The sequence below is a fragment of the Salvelinus alpinus genome, chromosome 7, assembly GCF_045679555.1.
Source record: "Salvelinus alpinus chromosome 7, SLU_Salpinus.1, whole genome shotgun sequence".
NCBI classification, from domain to species: Eukaryota; Metazoa; Chordata; class Actinopteri; order Salmoniformes; family Salmonidae; genus Salvelinus; species Salvelinus alpinus.
This window is the reverse complement of record NC_092092.1, coordinates 20,731,208-20,752,794: the sequence shown is the minus strand read 5'-3', so window position 1 is coordinate 20,752,794 and position 21,587 is coordinate 20,731,208. Positions and strand designations below refer to the sequence as shown.

General features: G+C 43.1%; 1 protein-coding gene across 1 annotated transcript in view; it reads left to right on the top strand.

Moving 5' to 3' along the window:
- The first annotated feature begins 238 nt into the window (after positions 1 to 238).
- Positions 239 to 21,587, top strand: part of mertka (c-mer proto-oncogene tyrosine kinase a) — a 47,419-nt gene continuing 26,070 nt past the window's right edge. The window contains exons 1-6 of the mRNA XM_071409376.1: positions 239 to 532; positions 4,779 to 4,962; positions 5,207 to 5,410; positions 5,667 to 5,767; positions 5,994 to 6,167; positions 16,691 to 16,777. Of these exons, the coding sequence (XP_071265477.1) occupies positions 340 to 532; positions 4,779 to 4,962; positions 5,207 to 5,410; positions 5,667 to 5,767; positions 5,994 to 6,167; positions 16,691 to 16,777 (943 nt within the window). The 5' untranslated portion in view covers positions 239 to 339. The remainder of the gene's footprint in view (positions 533 to 4,778; positions 4,963 to 5,206; positions 5,411 to 5,666; positions 5,768 to 5,993; positions 6,168 to 16,690; positions 16,778 to 21,587) is intronic.

Here is a 21,587-nt window from a genome sequence, read left to right as displayed (position 1 = left end):
CTGTACAGACAAATTCTCAACATAACATCGCATTTTTTCATTATTGGTTTAAAAAAATATATATTTGATTTGTTTTCATACATTTCTTTGTGGCATAATAAAAGTGGCCATTGATTAAAATTCAATATCTTTTGAATGAGTTATCCACATTGCTTAGCTTTTTTATAATCCGGGCTTTGATTTTGAAGGTTTTGATTTACCATACCATATGGCGTCATCGTTTGTGCTGCTGGCAGAATACTAGTGAAGCGTTTATATGGACGAAACAGCTTGGATTCTAGAGCAAAATAAATGTCTGTGTTATTCAATGATGTTGAGAAATGAGAATGATAACTATTTATGGTAACGTCTCAGATCGTACGACTTCTAGAAAACAGTTTCATTTTTATTGGAGAAGAGGTGGTAGCGGATAAAGTCCTATTGTCTGCGCACTGCACATTATTTACTATGGCGAAAAAGTCAACTACGATACATCTATGGACTATTTTACTTTCTACCAGTGTTGGCATAATTTGGGGGAATCTGGCCAGTGGTAAGTTGCAATGTAACAATTTTGCTGGTTGGAGGACTTTGAACAACTCTTTCTGTCAAAAGTTAATTATGTCTTTGATGAAAATCAACGGCTGTTTTTCAAGCAATTCATTGTCGATGTTTCATTGTTGTTCATTTTGAAACTTGAGTTTAATATTTGTTCGATTGTAAATTAATTCCATAGAGTGATTTCTTGTGAGCATGTATTTATTTGGTAAAAATGTTGAAACATACATGTATCCTTAATGGGGGTTACAAAGGGTCTATACATTTGGCACATTTTAAAAGTACTTGTTTATTACCTTAAAGATAAGCCCCCAGTACTCAATTGTTTATGTTTTTGTTTTCATTGGACAAAAGTAAAGTTGTTCTCATCAAATACCTTGAACACTTCAAATAGGCGTATAGAAATCCAATGCTATTTGCATGTGGAAATCTCATGGGATCCATTTGTTTATGTTTTTGTAGGGGCCCCTGAACACTCTTATGGTATTACATTATCGTACAGAGTGTAGCTTTAATCCCAGAATACAGTATATGCTTGTCGGCTTTTATAAGGCCAAATCCAGGTGGTACTGATTAAAAACTGCCTGGAATTTATATGACCTCCCTGTAGCATCCAATGCAACTTCTGAAGGATTCTAGGTCTGACCAGTTACTTGGAATGCACAAAGCTGTAGGGCAGCCCTACACTCCAATGTGCCGTTTTTGTTTCACTGCAGTGTAGTGTTTTGATGTATTGTTAAGGGTTTCGCTGATCAGTGAAGTCTGCTTGACTCTTTTAGGGACCTATAGTAAGGACAAACGTTCAGTGCTGAATAGATTAATCCCTCTTTTATTCTCCTCCTCTCATGTTTAAAACCAGCAGGCTCCAGACCTCGTAGGGTAAGAGTTGAGTACCCCTGAGTTATAGGATGATAAATACTGTCTGTATACGAGGGTTTTGGTGCAGGTACAGTCAACTAGCGCTTGCTAACGTTAACCACCTAGCAAAAAAAAAATATATATATATATTTTTACAAATCGATTCTTGGAGTCACAGTATCGATATAAAAACTACACAAATAATATTGCGATGCTCTACTGTATCGATTTTCACCCGCTTCTCTAGGTATGTGTAGGGTATGTAGCCTACGACACCGTGTGTGAAGGGGAGAAGTGAGAGAACAGGTTGGTTTTTAGACTCTGCCATTACTAACAAAGTGGATCATTGCTTCCAGGGAGGCAGAACCGTTTGCTTCCTCTGATAACAGATTATTTTAACTCTGAACTGCTGGTATTCCCCCCTTCCTCTCGGTCCCAGTGAAAGCTGGTGTCAGTTCCCTTACAAACAAATGTATGAGCTTACATTTATTTCACTATTGAAACCATATTTTCACATGTATACATTTAGAGAACCATATTTTCAAATGTATACATTTAGAGTTCACATGTTAAAACCACTTTTTCACATGTGAGGAAATTGCAATTTCACATGTGAAGATCTCAGTTGAAATAATGTTATTCTCCTCACATGTGAAAAGATGTTTCCACCGGTGGAATTAGGACAGTGGTGGAAAAAGTAACCAATTGTCATACTTGAGTAAAAGTAAAGATACCTTAATAGAAAATGACTCAAGTAAAATACTACTTGAGTAAAAGTATAAAAGTATTTGGTTTTAAATATACTTCAGTATCAAAAGTAAAAGTATACATCATTTCTAATTCCTTATGTAAAGTAAAACAGACAGCACCATTTTCTTGTTTTTTAGCCAGGGGAACACTCCAACACTCAGAAATAATTTACAGATAGCCAGGGGGACACTCCAACACTCAGAAATCATTTACAGATAGCCAGGGGGACACTCCAACACTCAGAAATCATTTACAGATAGCCAGGGGGACACTCCAACACTCAGAAATCATTTACAGATAGCCAGGGGGACACTCCAACACTCAGACATCATTTACAGATAGCCAGGGGGACACTCCAACACTCAGACATCATTTACAGATAGCCAGGGGCACACTCCAACACTCAGACATCATTTACAGATAGCCAGGGGGACACTCCAACACTCAGACATCATTTACAAACAAAGCATGTGTGTTTAGTGAGTCCGCTAGATCAGAGGCAGTAGGGATGAACAGGGATGTTCTCTTGATAAGTCTGTGAATTTGACAATTTTCTTGTCCTGCTAAGCATTCAAAATGTAACGAGTACTTTTGGTTGTCATGGAAAATGTATGGAGTAAAAAGTAAATTATTTTCTATAGGAATGTAGAGAAGTAAAAGTGGTCAAAAATATAAATAGTAAAGTAATGTACAGATACTCCAAAAAATGACTTAAGTAATATATTAAAGTATTTTTTACCTAAGTACTTTACACCACTGAATTAGGGTGACCACATCTGAAAAGCCCAAATGCGGGACAAGGGAACAATTTTGTATGACATTCACGGAACAGTGGACAGAATAATTTTTTTGGGGGACAGGCTAATGGATGACATTCAAATGGCGACATAGTTCTGCTGTATGAAGGTCACTTCCTGTTAAAGGGGCAATCCTCAGTTGTAACATTCCATTTTGGACTTGTAAATGAATGATATGTACCCATAGATTTTTTAAAGAATATAATGTATAATGTAAATGCCTCATGAGTGTATCCCATCAGAAGCCAAAATATAAGCTTGTTTTACTCTAATGTTTGTAAATAAAGTAAATGTAAACAGTCACTGTATAGCCTAAAAGCATGTTTAAAACCATCATTTTGATATTATGGATGGTCAGTCCTTGCATCCATAGCGTGGAGTGGTTGAGAGTGGTTGCATTTCTCCAGCCCCATCCCTCAGCTTTTTACTGAAACTGTGGTGGGGAGAACACTTTGTTCATGTTTCAATTAAGGATTGCCGCTTTAAACACCTTTAATAGAGTAATAGTGATATTAAATGGAGAAATCCTTTAGTGAGGGAGTTACTTTTGTGCCAATAATACCAAGTAAAACTTCTAAAGTCGAATGATCTTGAAAGCAAAACATAAACCCAAAAGTATGGATAGCAAAAAAAAATATTGCATGGAAATAATTTCAAAATGAGAGAACAAATTAATTGTAAATGGACACAAAAAAAAAAAATCTGGGATTTTTCTTTAATGATAATGCGATTAAATAAAACACCTCCCTCTTTCCTGCAATTTTCCCTAGCTTTGGTTATGTTACCCTGGCCGTTGCTGCCTTTTTTCCCAGTTCCATGTTTTGGCACATTCATTCTAGCAACATAGCTACTGCTGGTTTGCCTCAGAAGCTAAGCAGGGTTGGTCCTGGTTGGTCCCTGGATGGGAAACCAGATGTAGCTGGAAGTGGTGAAAAGTAACATGTAAAAAAAAAAAATGTCACATGAGCAAAAAACTAATTCACCAGGAAAAGTACATGTGAAACTTCACACATGTCTGTGTGAAAATCTCAACTAATAAACATATATATATTTTTAACACATTTCACGTGATTTGTTCATACGTGTTCACACGTCTGAAAACGAAAGGTGTTTTTTTTTCAAGTCCTTTTTTTCGTGTGTTTTTTTGTTGTTGTAAGGGCTAGCCTGGTCCTTTATCTGTGCTGGTTGTTGAACTATGACCATTGGGTGTTTGCAAGACAGCAAAAACAGATCTGGGACCAGGCTAAGTGGCAGTAGCCTGTCTTGAGATTTTATAAGGATATTGCCATACACACATTTGCTTCGTCCCATATCTGTTTTTTGCTGTCTAGGCAAGACTGTACAAACAGATCTGGGATCAGGCTATATGAATATTACTTTGCTGAGATATCCAAGGGAGGACCAGGAAAATTACTGAAATACTCCAGATATTTGGGAGATTCCTCTGCTTACACTGTATGGTTCCTCCATTAGCACAGGGAGAGGGAGAAACAAATGCAGAGTGGTATTGAATATCAAATTAGCTGTTCCACCCCCTCCTATACAGTCTCAATACAGTTTGTTTCCATTTGAGTTAGGCTAATCGTGGTAGCTTGAATCATTTGAGTAGTTCTTACTCTGAGGGCACAATACTAAATGTAGGGAACTGAAATGTTAGTTTCAATTGCAGGTTATTCTCCAATCCCCCTGTGACGTTATTTTGTGTTTTTTTGTTGTTGTTAGAAATACAGTATATAAAGTTATTGACTATTAATCTAAGGTAGGAGAAATGACAGAGATGGTCTATAATATTGTAACAGGCTTTGGAAATGACCGTCCCTTCCTGCTCACATACAGGTGAGCATCATGGGAGTCCCTATGTTTACCGTGTCTCTGGAGGACGTGGCCGTGGCGGGGTCTCCCCCCACAGGCCAGGACGTCAGGGTCGGTCCTCCCAGCCCACTGTACCCCCCGAGACCCTCATCGTACCAGCCCATGCCCCGAGGGTCCACCTTAGCCAGGACGACATCATGAAGCTGAGGTTACTATCTATCAATCTCTTGTTGTCTTTTTTTATTATCATTAGGTAGATGTTATTTGTTTTACCATTCTGAACCCCTTTGGGAATAAGTCTTTGTATTAATCTATGCGTGAGCTATCCTCTGAGGTTTAAATCACATCTTACTGATGAATGTTTCATTTGCAACCGTAAAATTCAACAACATTTAACTCAACTCAACTTCCATTTCATTCAACTCAATTCTATTCTATTTGATTCCATCCAGGTTCAAGCCTACGGTGGGGTCGGTGCACCTATCCGAGGGCCACGAGGCAAAGTTCAACTGCTCCATCGACGTCCCTGACGCCAACCTGGACCTCACCGTGCTGTGGTGGAAGAACAACATGGAGCTGGCTGAAAACCTGCAGGTGGTGATCAATGAACTACAGACCGTCACACACGGGGTCATGACCCTGCTGTCCACCGTCAGGTAACTGTGATGGGAGGACTTGGGTGTGAGCAGGGGACATTCATGGCAGACACAGCATGTGAAGAAAAGAGCATTTGGATACTTAGATCCATGCAATTTTTTGTAATTAAACTGCCAAGCTTTCGGTCACAGTCCACCTTCGTCAGAGCATAGAAATACAAACACAACGTGACACAGAGAGTGCAATCAGTATTATAAATCAGGTGGTTCTGAAATGTCTGGATTGCTACATTTCTCCACTACTTGTGTGTTTCAGCATAACTCATGTGCAGAGAGCTGACTCTGGGGACTACCGCTGTAGACTGAGAGTCAGTGACATAGAGATAGAGTCCCAGCCTATCAGCATCCAGGTCGAAGGTGAGTCCCAACATCATACAAGTGCTTCAAATGGATGACAAGGGTTTCCATGACTGGTTCTTATATACTGTGTCTTTTAGGTGACCAGTTTGAGCAAGACAAGGCGTAGAATCACTGGTCTTGATCATAATAAGTAGTTATTTGCAATGTAAGGTGATTCTGCACAGCCTGACTGCAATGTAGTCGATCTCAAACATGTACTCTGTTTGTCTGTGTGTGTTTTTAGGTCTACCAACGTTCACCAGACAGCCTGATGACAAGAACGTAACTCGTAACAGCCCCTTTAACCTGTCGTGTGAAGCGGTGGGTCCCCCGAATCCTATCAGGATCCACTGGCTACGCAACGGTGTGCCTGTGACAGGGTACATTACCTCCTCCCCCAGCAACTACACTGTACCAGGTGAGAGAGACACACACACACACGCGGGCACATGCACAGGCTCATACACAGATGAGCACACGCACGTGCGTATACATGCACACACATATGCACACACACATATGCACATACACGCACGCACACACATGCACATACACACACACACATGCACATATACCCACATATGCACCTATACACATGCACATACACACGAACATGCACAAACACACACATATGCACATACAATCTCTTGCTTTCATATGAAGTATTGAACTGGCTGCCAATATTATCTCAGTACCTCTTTCTGGGTTTCACAAAGAGTCTGGAGGTGTATTGGATTGTTCTATTGCTCCATCATCTTAGTTTGCATCCCAAATGCCACCCTATTTCCTATCAAGTGCACTACCTTTGACCAGAGCCTCTGGTCTAAAGTGGTACACTACATAGGGAATATGGTGCCATTTTGGAGATACCCTTAGCCTTTCTCCTAAGGCCTAGAAAACCTCTTAAAATAAAAAAAAAGTGGAATTCCACAACGCGCTTTGCCCATTTTGCTAAACTTTGAATTCAGGTCATTGGCTAATACACAGACGTAGATTGAATAGGGATCTTAGCGGCTCACCTGATTCTCTCCTTTATAACACCACAAATGTACTGTAGGTCATGTTGTATTTTGCAATGTTGAGTTGGGTTTTCTGGCATACAAAATTCCCTAGGTCCTAAAGAAAATGTGTGCATAGGTCTCTTAAGGGAAATGTTTTGTTCTGTGTGCATATTATTAAGATTGAAAAAAAATGTCCCCTTATCTGAATTAAATTACCTTGTTATTTCATTAAAATGAATTGTTTCATGTAAGAGAGAAAGAGAGACCGGGAGGGTGAGAGAGAGAGAGAGAGCGAGAGAGGGAGAGATAGATAGAGACCGAGATAAAGAGAGAGAGACTGAGAGATCGAGATAGATAGAGAGATAAAGAGAAAGTAAGACTGAGATAGAGGAAGTAAGACCAAAAGAGAGTATGAGGACCAAGAAGAACTTGTGTTGTGGATTATGGAGGGAATACGGTTTCCTCATATCGCTCAATGTCCAGGCAGTCTAGCACATTTGGTTGGTTATTCATAAGTGATGGTAAAGGACATTTGTGTCAGTGTTTGTGTGTTTATCAGTGTAAAATGTGCAGAGCTGTGTCCTACTCAGCTGTAGCAGAGATGTGTTGGAGGTCTGAATACTATGATGTCAGTCTGTCTATCTACAGTCTCAGCATCTGTCTCTCCCTTTCTTTCCCTCCATCTCTTTCTCTCTCCCTCTTCTCTCCCTCTTCTCTCCATTTTCCTCTCTCTTTTTGTCTCTCACTGTGTGTCTCTTACAGTCTCTGTCTCGTGTCTCTGTCTGTCTGTCTGTCTGTCTGTCTGTCTGTCTGTCTGTCTGTCTGTCTGTCTGTCTGTCTGTCTGTCTGTCTGTCTGTCTGTCTGTCTGTCTGTCTGTCTGGACTGTATACTAAGATAACCATGTTGGTTATTGGGGAAAATGGATCCTTTCAGTTAGTTTGGTGGGGAGGAATCTGATATTGACAAGGGTCAAGATAAGCTTTTTGTGCAAGAATGTTTTGTGTGGTTTGATGAATGGGAATGTTTTGTGTGGTTTGATGAATGGGAATGTGTTGCGTGTCAAGACCAGTGGTGCCATGTTTTTACTCCATACATTTTCATTGACCCCCAAAGTACTCGTTACATTTTGAATGCTTAGAGTAGGACAGGAAAATGGTGCAATTCATGCACTTATCAATCGAACATCCCTGGTCATCCCTACTGCCTCTGATCTAGTGGACTCACTAAACAGAGAACATCCCTGGTCATCCCTACTGCCTCTGATCTAGTGGACTCACTAAACAGAGAACATCCCTGGTCATCCCTACTGCCTCTGATCTAGTGGACTCACTAAACAGAGAACATCCCTGGTCATCCCTACTGCCTCTGATCTAGTGGACTCACTAAACAGAGAACATCCCTGGTCATCCCTACTGCCTCTGATCTAGTGGACTCACTAAACAGAGAACATCCCTGGTCATCCCTACTGCCTCTGATCTAGTGGACTCACTAAACACACATGCTTAGTTTGTAAATGACGTCTGAGTGTTGGTGTACCACTGACTATCCATACATTAAAAAAAATATATTTAAAAAATTGTGCTTTCTGGTTTGCTAAGGAATTTTAAATGATTTATATGTTTACTTTTGATACTTAAGTATATTTTAAACCAAATATTTTTAGACTTTTACTCAAGTAGAATTTTACTGGGTGTCATTTTCTATTAAGGTATTTTTAGTTTTACTCAAGTATGACAGTTGGTTACTTTACCCACCACTGCTCAAGACTGAGTAGGCTACAACATGTTGGCCTGGAGATTTGCTAAATTAGTTATGATTTGAATCCTGGACTGACAGAGTGGGGACTGCACCTTTGAAACGCTCCAAAACACCTAAAGGGACCTTAATGATTAATTAGTAATAAATATCTTGAAGCTGAGCAGTGTTGTGAGCATAAAACTTGAAGTTACCTGCCTCCGTTAGGTTCTCCCACAGACAAACACCTGTCTTCAATGTGAAAACATAACATTGGCTCTATGCAATTTACAGCAGTTAATTTACTTGGTGACCTGGGGCCAAGCATTCTTTATTTTTTATAATTTTTTTATTTGGGTGGGGGGGTAGATCAGCTTTAATATTGCATATAGATTGTGGGTTCTATCAAATTGTTTGGTGGGGACATTGTTTCCAATCCCCCATATTTAATTGTATTTTATTCTTTCATATATTTTCCATTGAATTTATGAATCTAGGGCCTCCCGAGTGGCTAAAGCACTGCATCACAGTGCTAGCTGTGCCACTAGAGATCCTGGTTTGAGTCCAGGCTCTGTCGCAGTTGGCCGCGACCGGGAGACCTGTGAGGTGGCGCACAATTGTCCCAGCATCGTTGGGGTTAGGGGAGGGTTTGGCTGGCAGGGATGTTCTTGTCCCATCGTGCTCTAGCGACTCCTGTGGCGGGTTGGGTGCAATGCACGCTGACACGGTTGTCAGGTGTACAGTGTTTCCTCCGACACATTGGTGCGGCTGGCTTCCAGGTTAAGCGGGGATTGTGTCAAGAAGCAGTGCGCCAGTGCTGTGTTATGTTTCGGAGGACGCACGGCTCTCAACCTTCGCCTCTCCCGAGTCCGTACGGGAGTTGCAGCGATGGGACAAGACTGTAACTACCAATTGGAGACCATGAAAAAGGGATACAAATAATTAATGAATCTTTTGAGCTCTGTGGTTTGATTTGGGTCCGGTACTGTTCAGTTTATATATATATGTTACCCCTTGGTAGTGTTATCAAAAAGCACTGCATTGATTTTCACTGCTACGCACACGATACACAACTTTACATTTGTGTCACCAGTAGTCCAGACACAGTGGTGAGTTGTAGGGCCTTTAGTAGTCCAGATACAGTGGTGAGTTGTAGGGCCTTTAGTAGTCCAGACACAGTGGTGAGTTGTAGCGCCTTTAGTAGTCCAGACACAGTGGTGAGTTGTAGGGCCTTTAGTAGTCCAGACACAGTGGTGAGTTGTAGGGCCTTTAGTAGTCCAGACACAGTGGTGAGTTGTAGGGCCTTTAGTAGTCCAGACACAGTGGTGAGTTGTAGGGCCTTTAGTAGTCCAGACACAGTGGTGAGTTGTAGGGCCTTTAGTAGTCCAGACACAGTGGTGAGTTGTAGGGCCTTTAGTAGTCCAGACACAGTTGTGAGTTGTAGAGCCTTTAGTAGTCCAGACACAGTGGTGAGTTGTAGAGCCTTTAGTAGTCCAGACACAGTGGTGAGTTGTAGAGCCTTTAGTAGTCCAGACACAGTGGTGAGTTGTAGAGCCTTTAGTAGTCCAGCCACAGTGGTGAGTTGTAGGGCCTTTAGTAGTCCAGACACAGTGGTGAGTTGTAGAGCCTTTAGTAGTCCAGACACAGTGGTGAGTTGTAGGGCCTTTAGTAGTCCAGACACAGTGGTGAGTTGTAGAGCCTTTAGTAGTCCAGACACAGTTGTGAGTTGTAGAGCCTTTAGTAGTCCAGACACAGTTGTGAGTTGTAGAGCCTTTAGTAGTCCAGACACAGTGGTGAGTTGTAGGGCCTTTAGTAGTCCAGACACAGTTGTGAGTTGTAGAGCCTTTAGTAGTCCAGACACAGTGGTGAGTTGTAGGGCCTTTAGTAGTCCAGACACAGTGGTGAGTTGTAGAGCCTTTAGTAGTTCAGACACAGTGGTGAGTTGTAGGGCCTTTAGTAGTCCAGACACAGTGGTGAGTTGTAGAGCCTTTAGTAGTCCAGACACAGTGGTGAGTTGTAGAGCCTTTAGTAGTCCAGACACAGTTGTGAGTTGTAGGGCCTTTAGTAGTCCAGACACAGTGGTGAGTTGTAGGGCCTTTAGTAGTCCAGACACAGTGGTGAGTTGTAGGGCCTTTAGTAGTCCAGATACAGTGGTGAGTTGTAGGGCCTTTAGTAGTCCAGACACAGTGGTGAGTTGTAGAGCCTTTAGTAGTCCAGACACAGTGGTGAGTTGTAGGGCCTTTAGTAGTCCAGACACAGTGGTGAGTTGTAGGGCCTTTAGTAGTCCAGACACAGTGGTGAGTTGTAGGGCCTTTAGTAGTCCAGACACAGTGGTGAGTTGTAGAGCCTTTAGTAGTCCAGACACAGTGGTGAGTTGTAGGGCCTTTAGTAGTCCAGACACAGTGGTGAGTTGTAGAGCCTTTAGTAGTCCAGACACAGTTGTGAGTTGTAGAGCCTTTAGTAGTCCAGACACAGTTGTGAGTTGTAGAGCCTTTAGTAGTCCAGACACAGTGGTGAGTTGTAGGGCCTTTAGTAGTCCAGACACAGTTGTGAGTTGTAGAGCCTTTAGTAGTCCAGACACAGTGGTGAGTTGTAGGGCCTTTAGTAGTCCAGACACAGTGGTGAGTTGTAGAGCCTTTAGTAGTCCAGACACAGTGGTGAGTTGTAGGGCCTTTAGTAGTCCAGACACAGTGGTGAGTTGTAGAGCCTTTAGTAGTCCAGACACAGTGGTGAGTTGTAGAGCCTTTAGTAGTCCAGACACAGTTGTGAGTTGTAGGGCCTTTAGTAGTCCAGACACAGTGGTGAGTTGTAGGGCCTTTAGTAGTCCAGACACAGTGGTGAGTTGTAGGGCCTTTAGTAGTCCAGATACAGTGGTGAGTTGTAGGGCCTTTAGTAGTCCAGACACAGTGGTGAGTTGTAGAGCCTTTAGTAGTCCAGACACAGTGGTGAGTTGTAGGGCCTTTAGTAGTCCAGACACAGTGGTGAGTTGTAGGGCCTTTAGTAGTCCAGACACAGTGGTGAGTTGTAGGGCCTTTAGTAGTCCAGACACAGTGGTGAGTTGTAGGGCCTTTAGTAGTCCAGACACAGTTGTGAGTTGTAGAGCCTTTAGTAGTCCAGACACAGTGGTGAGTTGTAGAGCCTTTAGTAGTCCAGACACAGTGGTGAGTTGTAGAGCCTTTAGTAGTCCAGACACAGTGGTGAGTTGTAGAGCCTTTAGTAGTCCAGACACAGTGGTGAGTTGTAGGGCCTTTAGTAGTCCAGACACAGTGGTGAGTTGTAGAGCCTTTAGTAGTCCAGACACAGTGGTGAGTTGTAGGGCCTTTAGTAGTCCAGACACAGTGGTGAGTTGTAGAGCCTTTAGTAGTCCAGACACAGTTGTGAGTTGTAGAGCCTTTAGTAGTCCAGACACAGTTGTGAGTTGTAGAGCCTTTAGTAGTCCAGACACAGTGGTGAGTTGTAGGGCCTTTAGTAGTCCAGACACAGTGGTGAGTTGTAGGGCCTTTAGTAGTCCAGACACAGTGGTGAGTTGTAGCGCCTTTAGTAGTCCAGACACAGTGGTGAGTTGTAGGGCCTTTAGTAGTCCAGACACAGTTGTGAGTTGTAGAGCCTTTAGTAGTCCAGACACAGTGGTGAGTTGTAGAGCCTTTAGTAGTCCAGACACAGTTGTGAGTTGTAGAGCCTTTAGTAGTCCAGACACAGTTGTGAGTTGTAGAGCCTTTAGTAGTCCAGACACAGTTGTGAGTTGTAGAGCCTTTAGTAGTCCAGACACAGTTGTGAGTTGTAGAGCCTTTAGTAGTCCAGACACAGTGGTGAGTTGTAGGGCCTTTAGTAGTCCAGACACAGTGGTGAGTTGTAGAGCCTTTAGTAGTCCAGACACAGTGGTGAGTTGTAGGGCCTTTAGTAGTCCAGACACAGTGGTGAGTTGTAGAGCCTTTAGTAGTCCAGACACAGTGGTGAGTTGTAGGGCCTTTAGTAGTCCAGACACAGTGGTGAGTTGTAGAGCCTTTAGTAGTCCAGACACAGTGGTGAGTTGTAGAGCCTTTAGTAGTCCAGACACAGTGGTGAGTTGTAGAGCCTTTAGTGGTCCAGACACAGTTGTGAGTTGTAGGGCCTTTAGTAGTCCAGACACAGTTGTGAGTTGTAGGGCCTTTAGTAGTCCAGACACAGTTGTGAGTTGTAGGGCCTTTAGTAGTCCAGACACAGTGGTGAGTTGTAGAGCCTTTAGTAGTCCAGACACAGTTGTGAGTTGTAGAGCTACTGGCGGGAAGGTGAAGGGTGGAGGGTTAGAGGCCAGAGTTGTGTTTTCTTCCAGCATGTGCTGTGGCTGGGGTTGTGTGTGTGTGTGTGTGTGTGTGTGTGTGTGTGTGTGTGTGTGTGTGTGTGTGTGTGTGTGTGTGTGTGTGTGTGTGTGTGTGTGTGTGTGTGTGTGTGTGTGTGTGTGTGTGTGTGTGTGTTTGCGTGTGTGCGTGTGTGTGTGTGTGATGGGGGTTGTAGGGAAGATGGACAGATCGGGGGATGGTTCCCTGGCTGGACAAAGGCCTCATTCACGGGATGGCCCACCACCCCTCTCTGCTTTACAGGGAGGGACTGGAAAGGGGAGCTGGCTGGGGACTGCCTTGCTGCAGGCTGGCAGGGTTTACTTTCATCCATATCTCTGGATGTTACGGGTAGCCTTTCCTCCCACTAACACTGAGCAGTTTCCTTCCCTTTTCTGACTCGATTCTGACTGGGCCTGTTCAGCTTTTGTTACTGGGGTGGTAGCCTACTGTTGTTACAGGTAGCCTTTGCTCCCTCAAATTCTGACCATTTCCCTTTCTGTATATTAAAGTCCAGTTAGCCACTGTTCTCTCCCAGAACAATAGATGTTACATAATGATTTACAAACCTAGTCCCCAGAGGCACAGTACAGGGTCAGACCATGGCCACATTACATGCCCACAATCTCCTCAGAGCACAAAGGGAACAAATGTGTTACAGTGTATTCAAAGATTTTAGATTCTACTTTAGTTGAAAATGGAAAAAGACATTGGGGCTAAATGTGATGCATTGATATAAAAAAGAGCAGAAATGTGTGTCCCCAAGTGTACTCCTTTTGACTACAGCCCAATGGAACCTGGTCAAAAGCAGTGCACTGCACTATATAGAGAATATAATGCCATTTGGGACGCATACTGGGTTATATGAGGTTGTTCTGCAACCAGGTCAGTTCAGCAGTGAAAGCCTGGTAGAATGGAACCATAGAAATAGAATGGAACCTTGCCAAACCTGATAATTACACACTGTTTGTTGGACTTGGAACCGCAATGCAATACTTCCAGGGCTAGTTACAGAAAGATCATACATTTGGCTAGCTGGTTATAGAAAGATCATACATCTAGGCTTGATTGAGGTTGCCTGACCTAATCGGACCAATAGAATAGTCACAAAAGTGCAAATCCCTGCCCATTTGGCACTCTAGGCATACTTAAGCAAATGCTAAAAGTATTTGAGAGATTTTAAATAGTATTTGAACCCAGTTTCGGCTCACTCCACCCACTCACTCTCTCTATGCATTTACTGTAATCCACTAAACCAGATTCAATGTTGTTAGCCTTTTAGTTGGAATGGTCACGTGCAAGTCTCAAAAGATTCTGTTTTGAGCTGCAGGAGTTGTCGAGGACAGCCACCAATAAATGGTGTCGGTGTGAAGAGCAAGTGTCTGACCTTTGCTTTGTGTGTTGTCTTTTTATTTAGACTCTTTAGTACTCATTAAATGATCTGTGAGTTGGAAGGCCCTCTGAAAGACGCTGTTCATTCTCTGGATGTGACCCACATGGCGCCCTATTCCCTTTATAGTGCATTACTTTTGACCAGGGACATAGAACTCTGGTCAAAAGTAATGCACTATATAGGGAATGGGGCGGCATTTGGGACTTACTTACAGTCTCTTCTCTAGAAAGGGAAGCTGGACGCAGTCGTTGGCTGTTATTTACTAGATTTGGCTCTTTTCGCTGTTGCCTGAAATAGACAAACCTTGGTTTGCCAAAAAAGGCTTTTCTGCTCTAATAGACCAGTATCATAAACTGAGTAACTCCCTCTCTCTCTCTTACTTTCTCTCTCTCTCTCTCTCTCTCTCTCTATCTCTCTCTCGCTTTCACTCTCTCTTTCACTCGCTCTCTCTCTTTCTTTCTCTTAAGCTTTCTCTTTCTCTCTCTCTCTCTCTTTCACTCTCTCGCTCGCTCTTCCTCTTTTTCCTCTCTGTCTTTATCTCTCTTTCGCTCTCTCTACCTCTCTTTCACTCTCTCTCCCTCTCTGTGACCATACACTGGCTTCTCTACAGCCTATCTCAGTTCGTAATGGGAGGTTCGTTTATTTGTCTGTTTGAAGAACTTCAACCCTGCTGGAAGTATTTAGTAACTCTGAGTGAAAATGAGAGAGATCATGAGACTTTGAGAGATGTCAAAACTTTGATCATAGTTTTACCAAAGCATAAGATTTTAGTTTATAAAGGATTCGTAGGTATTTATATAGACCTTATACTGGACTTAGGAGGTAAGTTTCTGTACTTTTGAAACTCACTTGTTTAAAATGTCAATATTTGACTGCCGTGATAACTGAGTGAGAGGCTCAATACCCTGACGAGACAGATGTGGCATTATGTACTACACTCTTAGAAAAAAAGGTGCTATCTAGAACCTAAAGTGTTCTTTGGCTGTCCCCATAGGAGAACCCTTTGAAGAACCCTTTATGGTTGCAGGTAGAACCATTTTGGTTCCTGGTAGAACCCTTTTGGGTTCCATGAAGAACCATTTCTACAGAGGGTTCTTCATGGAACCCAAAAGGGTTCTACCTGGAACCAAAAAGGGTTCTCCTATGGGGACAGCCGAAGACCCCTTTTGGAACCCTTTTTTTCTAGGAATGTACATTACCCATAATACTCTGCACATCATGTTTCTACTCCTCACCAAGACAACAGGCTCATTAGATATTCAGAGGAAAGTAAACAAAACTATAAAAGGTAAATGTCCTGAAGAAAAATGTGTGTACTTGCTTCAGCAGTCTAAAGGTCTGTTGTATGGTGGTGGTAGAAGTTTCAATTGGTAAAGGCTAATGTAGATTCACACTGAGGGTACACTACAAAACAGATTCATTAGATATTCAGAAAAATGAAAACAATAACAAGCCAATCTGTTTCCAGTTCCAGTCAGCTCTCGTGGGCAGAGCAAGAAGTGAATTGTGGAATGGTTTCTGAGCTTGGAGGCAGAGCAAGCAGTGCATTGTTGTGGAAAAAGTTTCCAAGCATGAAACACTGGACAGTGTGGAAAAAAACAACAGCACAAAAGGGACATTATATGGAGCAGGCCTACGCTGGGCAGATGCAGGGTTTAAACACTGCTCCTGTGTGGTGGTAGCCAGGAGAAAGAACCCAGGCATTGAGAGAGACGCCATTGGTCCAGTCGGGACTTTAGTAGAGCAGAAGCTGTTGCAAAGTGGAAAGATTCAAAAGATTAGTTTATTGTTGAGGTACTGCCATTATCTAACCTGACACTTATCTAACCTGACACTAGGCCTATGTTTTGTCAAGGATGATTCAAGGATGATTCAAGGATGAGTGTGGTTTACAGCGTTTAATCTCACACTCACAACAAACCACTCAATAATTCTCTTTAGGCCTACTCAGGACTAAAGCTCTTCCCCCTGTCAAGCTGACACAGCTCTCATCAGTCTTTTTCATGGTCTAACACTTTACCCACTACAGTACATGTAGTCCTGTATTCTGCTAATGGTAAACTATTATTAGTAACATTCTCTTTCAGGCGGTAAGTGGAAGGGAATGAAATTAAAAAGTTGGTTTAGTTGGCTTGTATCACATTGTTTGAGATGTTCATTTTGCGGCTGACACAATATGACAGTTGGTTTCTATTTGTGTGGTAGTTGGTAGAGGCATGAACGTTATCAAGACCTTGACTTACTTTCTATTGCATTTCAGTAGTTACTGTACTGTATGCCCATGATAAATATATTGTTTGTAAAAGTTTCAATTGAAATATTTCATCGGTTGAGTTCACGAAGTTGAACTGAAACTACTCCACCATACTTTTATTTGGTTATACACAAAGTGAAACTTTACATTGGAAGCATTATCATTATAAAACGTGTTCCATTACCTTGTCCGACTGTACAATTCAGTTAACATGTTCTGCTGTGTTATGTTTTTGTCTGTAGGTGTGGACAAGTACACCCAGTTCAGCTGTGAGGCCCACAACCAGAAAGGTGTCACTACTTCCAGGGAAGCTAACGTCAACATTAAAGGTAATGTGGACTCCAAAGTCTCCTCCCACACTTTGAACTGTTTGAATAAGATAACATGGACAGGGGAGATCATCCTAGATCAGCACTTTGTGAATATGGGCTTTGATCTTTTTGAGTGCACATTCAGGCTGTCTGAGCAGTAATAGTGCCCTAAATCTCAGTGTGTGGTGCCCTGTAAGGCAGCCACGGTGCTTCTTGGTTTTTTATTTATTTTATTTTATTTAACCTTTATTTAACCAGGTAGGCAAATTGAGAACACGTTCTCATTTACAATTGCGACCTGGCCAAGATAAAGCAAAGCAGTTCGACACATACAACAACACATAGTTACACATGGAGTAAAACAAACATACAGTCAATAATACAGTAGAAAAAATAAGTCTATATACAATGTGAGCAAGTGAGGTGAGATAAGGGAGGTGAAGGCAAACAAATATATGTATAAATAAATAAAAATATAAAAAGGCCATGGAGGCGAAGTGAATACAACACAGCAAGTAAAATAAAAAATAAAAACACTGGAATGGTTGGTTTGCAGTGGAAGAAAGCGCAAAGTAGAGACAGAAATAATGGGGTGCAAAGGAGCAAAATAAATAAATAAATACAGTAGGTAAAGAGGTAGTTGTTTGGGCTAAATTATAGATGGACTATGTACAGGTGCAGTAATCTATGAGCTGCTCTGACAGCTGGTGCTTAAAGCTAGTGAGGGAGATAAGTGTTTCCAGTTTCAGAGATTTTTGTAGTTCGTTCCAGTCATTGGCAGCAGAGAACTGGAAGGAGAGGCGTCCAAAGGAAGAATTGGTTTTGGGGGTGACTAGAGAGATATACCTGCTGGAGCGCGTGCTACAGGTAGGTGCTGCTATGGTGACCAGCGAGCTGAGATAAGGGGGGACTTTACCTAGCAGGGTCTTGTAGATGACCTGGAACCAGTGGGTTTGGCGACGAGTATGAAGCGAGGGCCAGCCAACGAGAGTGTACAGGTCGCAGTGGTGGGTAGTATATGGGGCTTTGGTGACAAAACGGATGGCACTGTGATAGACTGCATCCAATTTATTGAGTAGGGTTTTGGAGGCTATTTTGTAAATGACATCACCGAAGTCGAGGATTGGTAGGATGGTCAGTTTTACAAGGGTATGTTTGGCAGCATGAGTAAAGGATGCTTTGTTGCGGAATAGGAAGCCAATTCTAGATTTGACTTTGGATTGGAGATGTTTGATGTGAGTCTGGAAGGAGAGTTTGCAGTCTAACCAGACACCTAGGTATTTGTAGTTGTCCACATATTCTAAGTCAGAGCCGTCCAGAGTAGTGATGTTGGACAGGCGGGCAGGTGCAGGCAGCGATCGGTTGAAGAGCATGCATTTAGTTTTACTTGTATTTAAGAGCAATTGGAGGCCACGGAAGGAGAGTTGTATGGCATTGAAGCTCGCCTGGAGGGTTGTTAGCCAGAAGTATACAGAATAGTGTCGTCTGCGTAGAGGTGGATCAGAGAATCACCAGCAGCAAGAGCGACATCATTGATGTATACAGAGAAGAGAGTCGGTCCAAGAATTGAACCCTGTGGCACCCCCATAGAGACTGCCAGAGGCCCGGACAACAGACCCTCCGATTTGACACACTGAACTCTGTCAGAGAAGTAGTTGGTGAACCAGGCGAGGCAATCATTAGAGAAACCAAGGCTGTCGAGTCTGCCGATGAGGATGTGGTGATTGACAGAGTCAAAAGCCTTGGCCAGGTCAATGAATACGGCTGCACAGTATTGTTTCCTATCGATGGCGGTTAAGATATCGTTTATGACCTTGAGCGTGGCTGAGGTGCACCCATGACCAGCTCTGAAACCAGATTGCATAGCGGAGAAGGTATGGTGGGATTCGAAATGGTCGGTAATCTGTTTGTTGACTTGGCTTTCGAAGACCTTAGAAAGGCAGGGTAGGATAGATATAGGTCTGTAGCTGTTAGGGTCAAGAGTGTCCCCCCCTTTGAAGAGGGGGATAACCGCAGCTGCTTTCCAATCTTTGGGAATCTCAGACGACACGAAAGAGAGGTTGAAGAGGCTAGTAATAGGGGTGGCCACAATTTCAGCAGATAGTTTTAGAAAGAAAGGGTCCAGATTATCTAGCCCAGCTGATTTGTAAGGGTCCAGATTTTGCAGCTCTTTTAGAACATCAGCTGACTGTATTTGGGAGAAAGAGAAATGGGGAAGGCTTGGGCGAGTAGCAGAGGGGAGGGCAGTGCTGTTGTCCGGGGTAGGGGTAGCCAGGTGGAAAGCATGGCCAGCCGTAGAAAAATGCTTATTGAAATTCTCAATTATAGTGGATTTGTCGGTGGTGACAGTGTTTCCTATCTTCAGAGCGGTTGGAAGCTGGGAGGTGTTCTTATTCTCCATGGACTTTACGGTGTCCCAGAACTTTTTTGAATTTGTGTTGCAGGAAGCAAATTTCTGCTTGAAAAAGCTAGCCTTGGCTGTTCTAACTGCCTGTGTATATTGGTTTCTGGCTTCCCTGAAAAGTTGCATATCACGGGGGCTGTTCGATGCTAATGCAGAACGCCATAGGATGTTTTTCTGTTGGTTAAGGGCAGTCAGGTCAGGAGAGAACCAAGGGCTATATCTGTTCCTGGTTCTAAATTTCTTGAATGGGGCATGCTTATTCAAGATGGTGAGGAAGGCATTTTTTTAAAATGTCCAGGCATCCTCTACTGACGGGATGAGATCAATATCCTTCCAGGATACCCCGGCCAGGTCGATTAGAAAGGCCTGCTCGCTGAAGTGTTTCAGGGAGCGTTTGACAGTGATGAGTGGAGGTCGTTTGACCGCTGACCCATTACGGATGCAGGCAATGAGGCAGTGATCGCTGAGATCTTGGTTGAAAACAGCAGAGGTGTATTTGGAGGGCAAGTTTGTTAGGATGATATCTATGAGGGTACCCGTGTTTACGGAATTGGGGTGGTACCTGGTAGGTTCATTGATAATTTGTGTGAGATTGAGGGCATCAAGCTTAGATTGTAGGGTGGCTGGGGTGTTGAGCATGTTCAAATTTAGGTCGCCTAGCAGCACGAGCTCTGAAGATAGATGGGGGGCAATCAGTTCACATATAGTGTCCAGAGCGCAGCTGGGGGCAGAGGGTGGTCTATAGCAGGCGGCAACGGTGAGAGACTTGTTTTTAGAGAGGTGGATTTTTAAAAGTAGAAGTTCAAATTGTTTGGGAACAGACCTGGATAGTAAAACAGAACTCTGCAGGCAATCTTTGCAGTAGATTGCAACACCGCCCCCTTTGGCCGTTCTATCTTGTCTGAAAATCTTGTAATTGGGGATGAAAATGTCTGAATTTTTGGTGGTCTTTCTAAGCCAGGATTCAGACACGGCTAAAACATCCGGGTTGGCAGAGTGTGCTAAAGCAGTGAACAAAACAAACTTAGGGAGGAGGCTTCTAATGTTGACATGCATGAAGCCAAGGCTATTACGGTTACAGAAGTCATCAAAAGAGAGCGCCTGGGGAATAGGAGTGGAGCTAGGTACTGCAGGGCCTGGATTCACCTCTACATCACCAGAGGAACAGAGGAGGAGTAGGATAAGGGTACGGCTAAAAGCTATGAGAATTGGTCGTCTAGAGCTACTAGAGCAGAGAGTAAAAGGAAGTTTCTGGGGGCGATAAAATAGCTTAAAGGAATAATGTACAGACAAAGGTATGGTAGGATGTGAATACAGTGGAGGTAAACCTAGGTATTGAGTGATGATGAGAGAGATATTGTCTCTAGAAACATCATTGAAACCAGGTGACGTCATCGCATATGTGGGTGGTGGAACTGAGAGGTTGGATATGGTATAGTGAGCAGGGCTAGAGTCTCTACAGTGAAATAAGCCAATAAACACTAACCAGAACAACAATGGACAAGGCATATTTACATTAAGGAGAGGCATGCTTAATCGAGTGATCAATAAGGGTCCAGTGAGTAGAGGTAGGTTGGGGTCACGGCGATCCAGACAGTAGGCCGGGTAGAGGGTGTCGGTAGATAGATAGCATAGGATGGAGGTCTAATTGTAGATACCTCGTGCGTTTCCGTCGGTAGGTTAGTGGGGTTCCGTGTGGTAGAGGGGATCAATCCAAATTGGCAAAATAGATATAGTGGCCCAAGAAAAAATAAATAAAAATAATAATAATAATAATAATTGTCCGATATACTTATTCAGATAGCAGCCGATAAGACAGCTAACGATTAGCGGGCCCCAGATGAGCGTTCAGGTAACGTCGGGACGGGGGTGCCAGTTGGATAACTCCCTCGGGCAGGTAACGTCGGCAGTCAGTCGTGAAGGCCCGTTGGGGCTCCGTATCTGCAGCAACAACAAAAAAAACAAAAAAACGGGTCCGGATAGGTGACTGTAGCCCAGGAATGGCTGATGGAGCTCCTCAGCTAGCTCCGGAATAAATTACGTTTGCTCCGGGATCGACGTAAGCCAATAGACACACGGTTTGCAGCTAGCTAGCTGCGAAATCAAGGTGCAAGTGTCCAGAGCCTGCGGCTGAAATCCGGTGATGAAGTAGAAGGAAAAAAATCCGGTGATGTGGTAGTGAAAAAGCAGTCCTATATGCTCTGGGTTGATATCGCGCTTGCAGACTGGCAGGTATTGGCCCGAGCTGAAGCTGGCTGGTGTCCGAGTTAAGGGTGAAGACCGCAGCAGTGGCTAACTGACTACTAGCTAGTAGCTAGTTATCTGGCTAGCTTCTGATTGGGGTTACGGTTCTAAAGTATAAAAGAAATAGCAGATCCGTACCACATTGGGTGAGGCGGAATGTATATTCAGTTCCTAAATGGA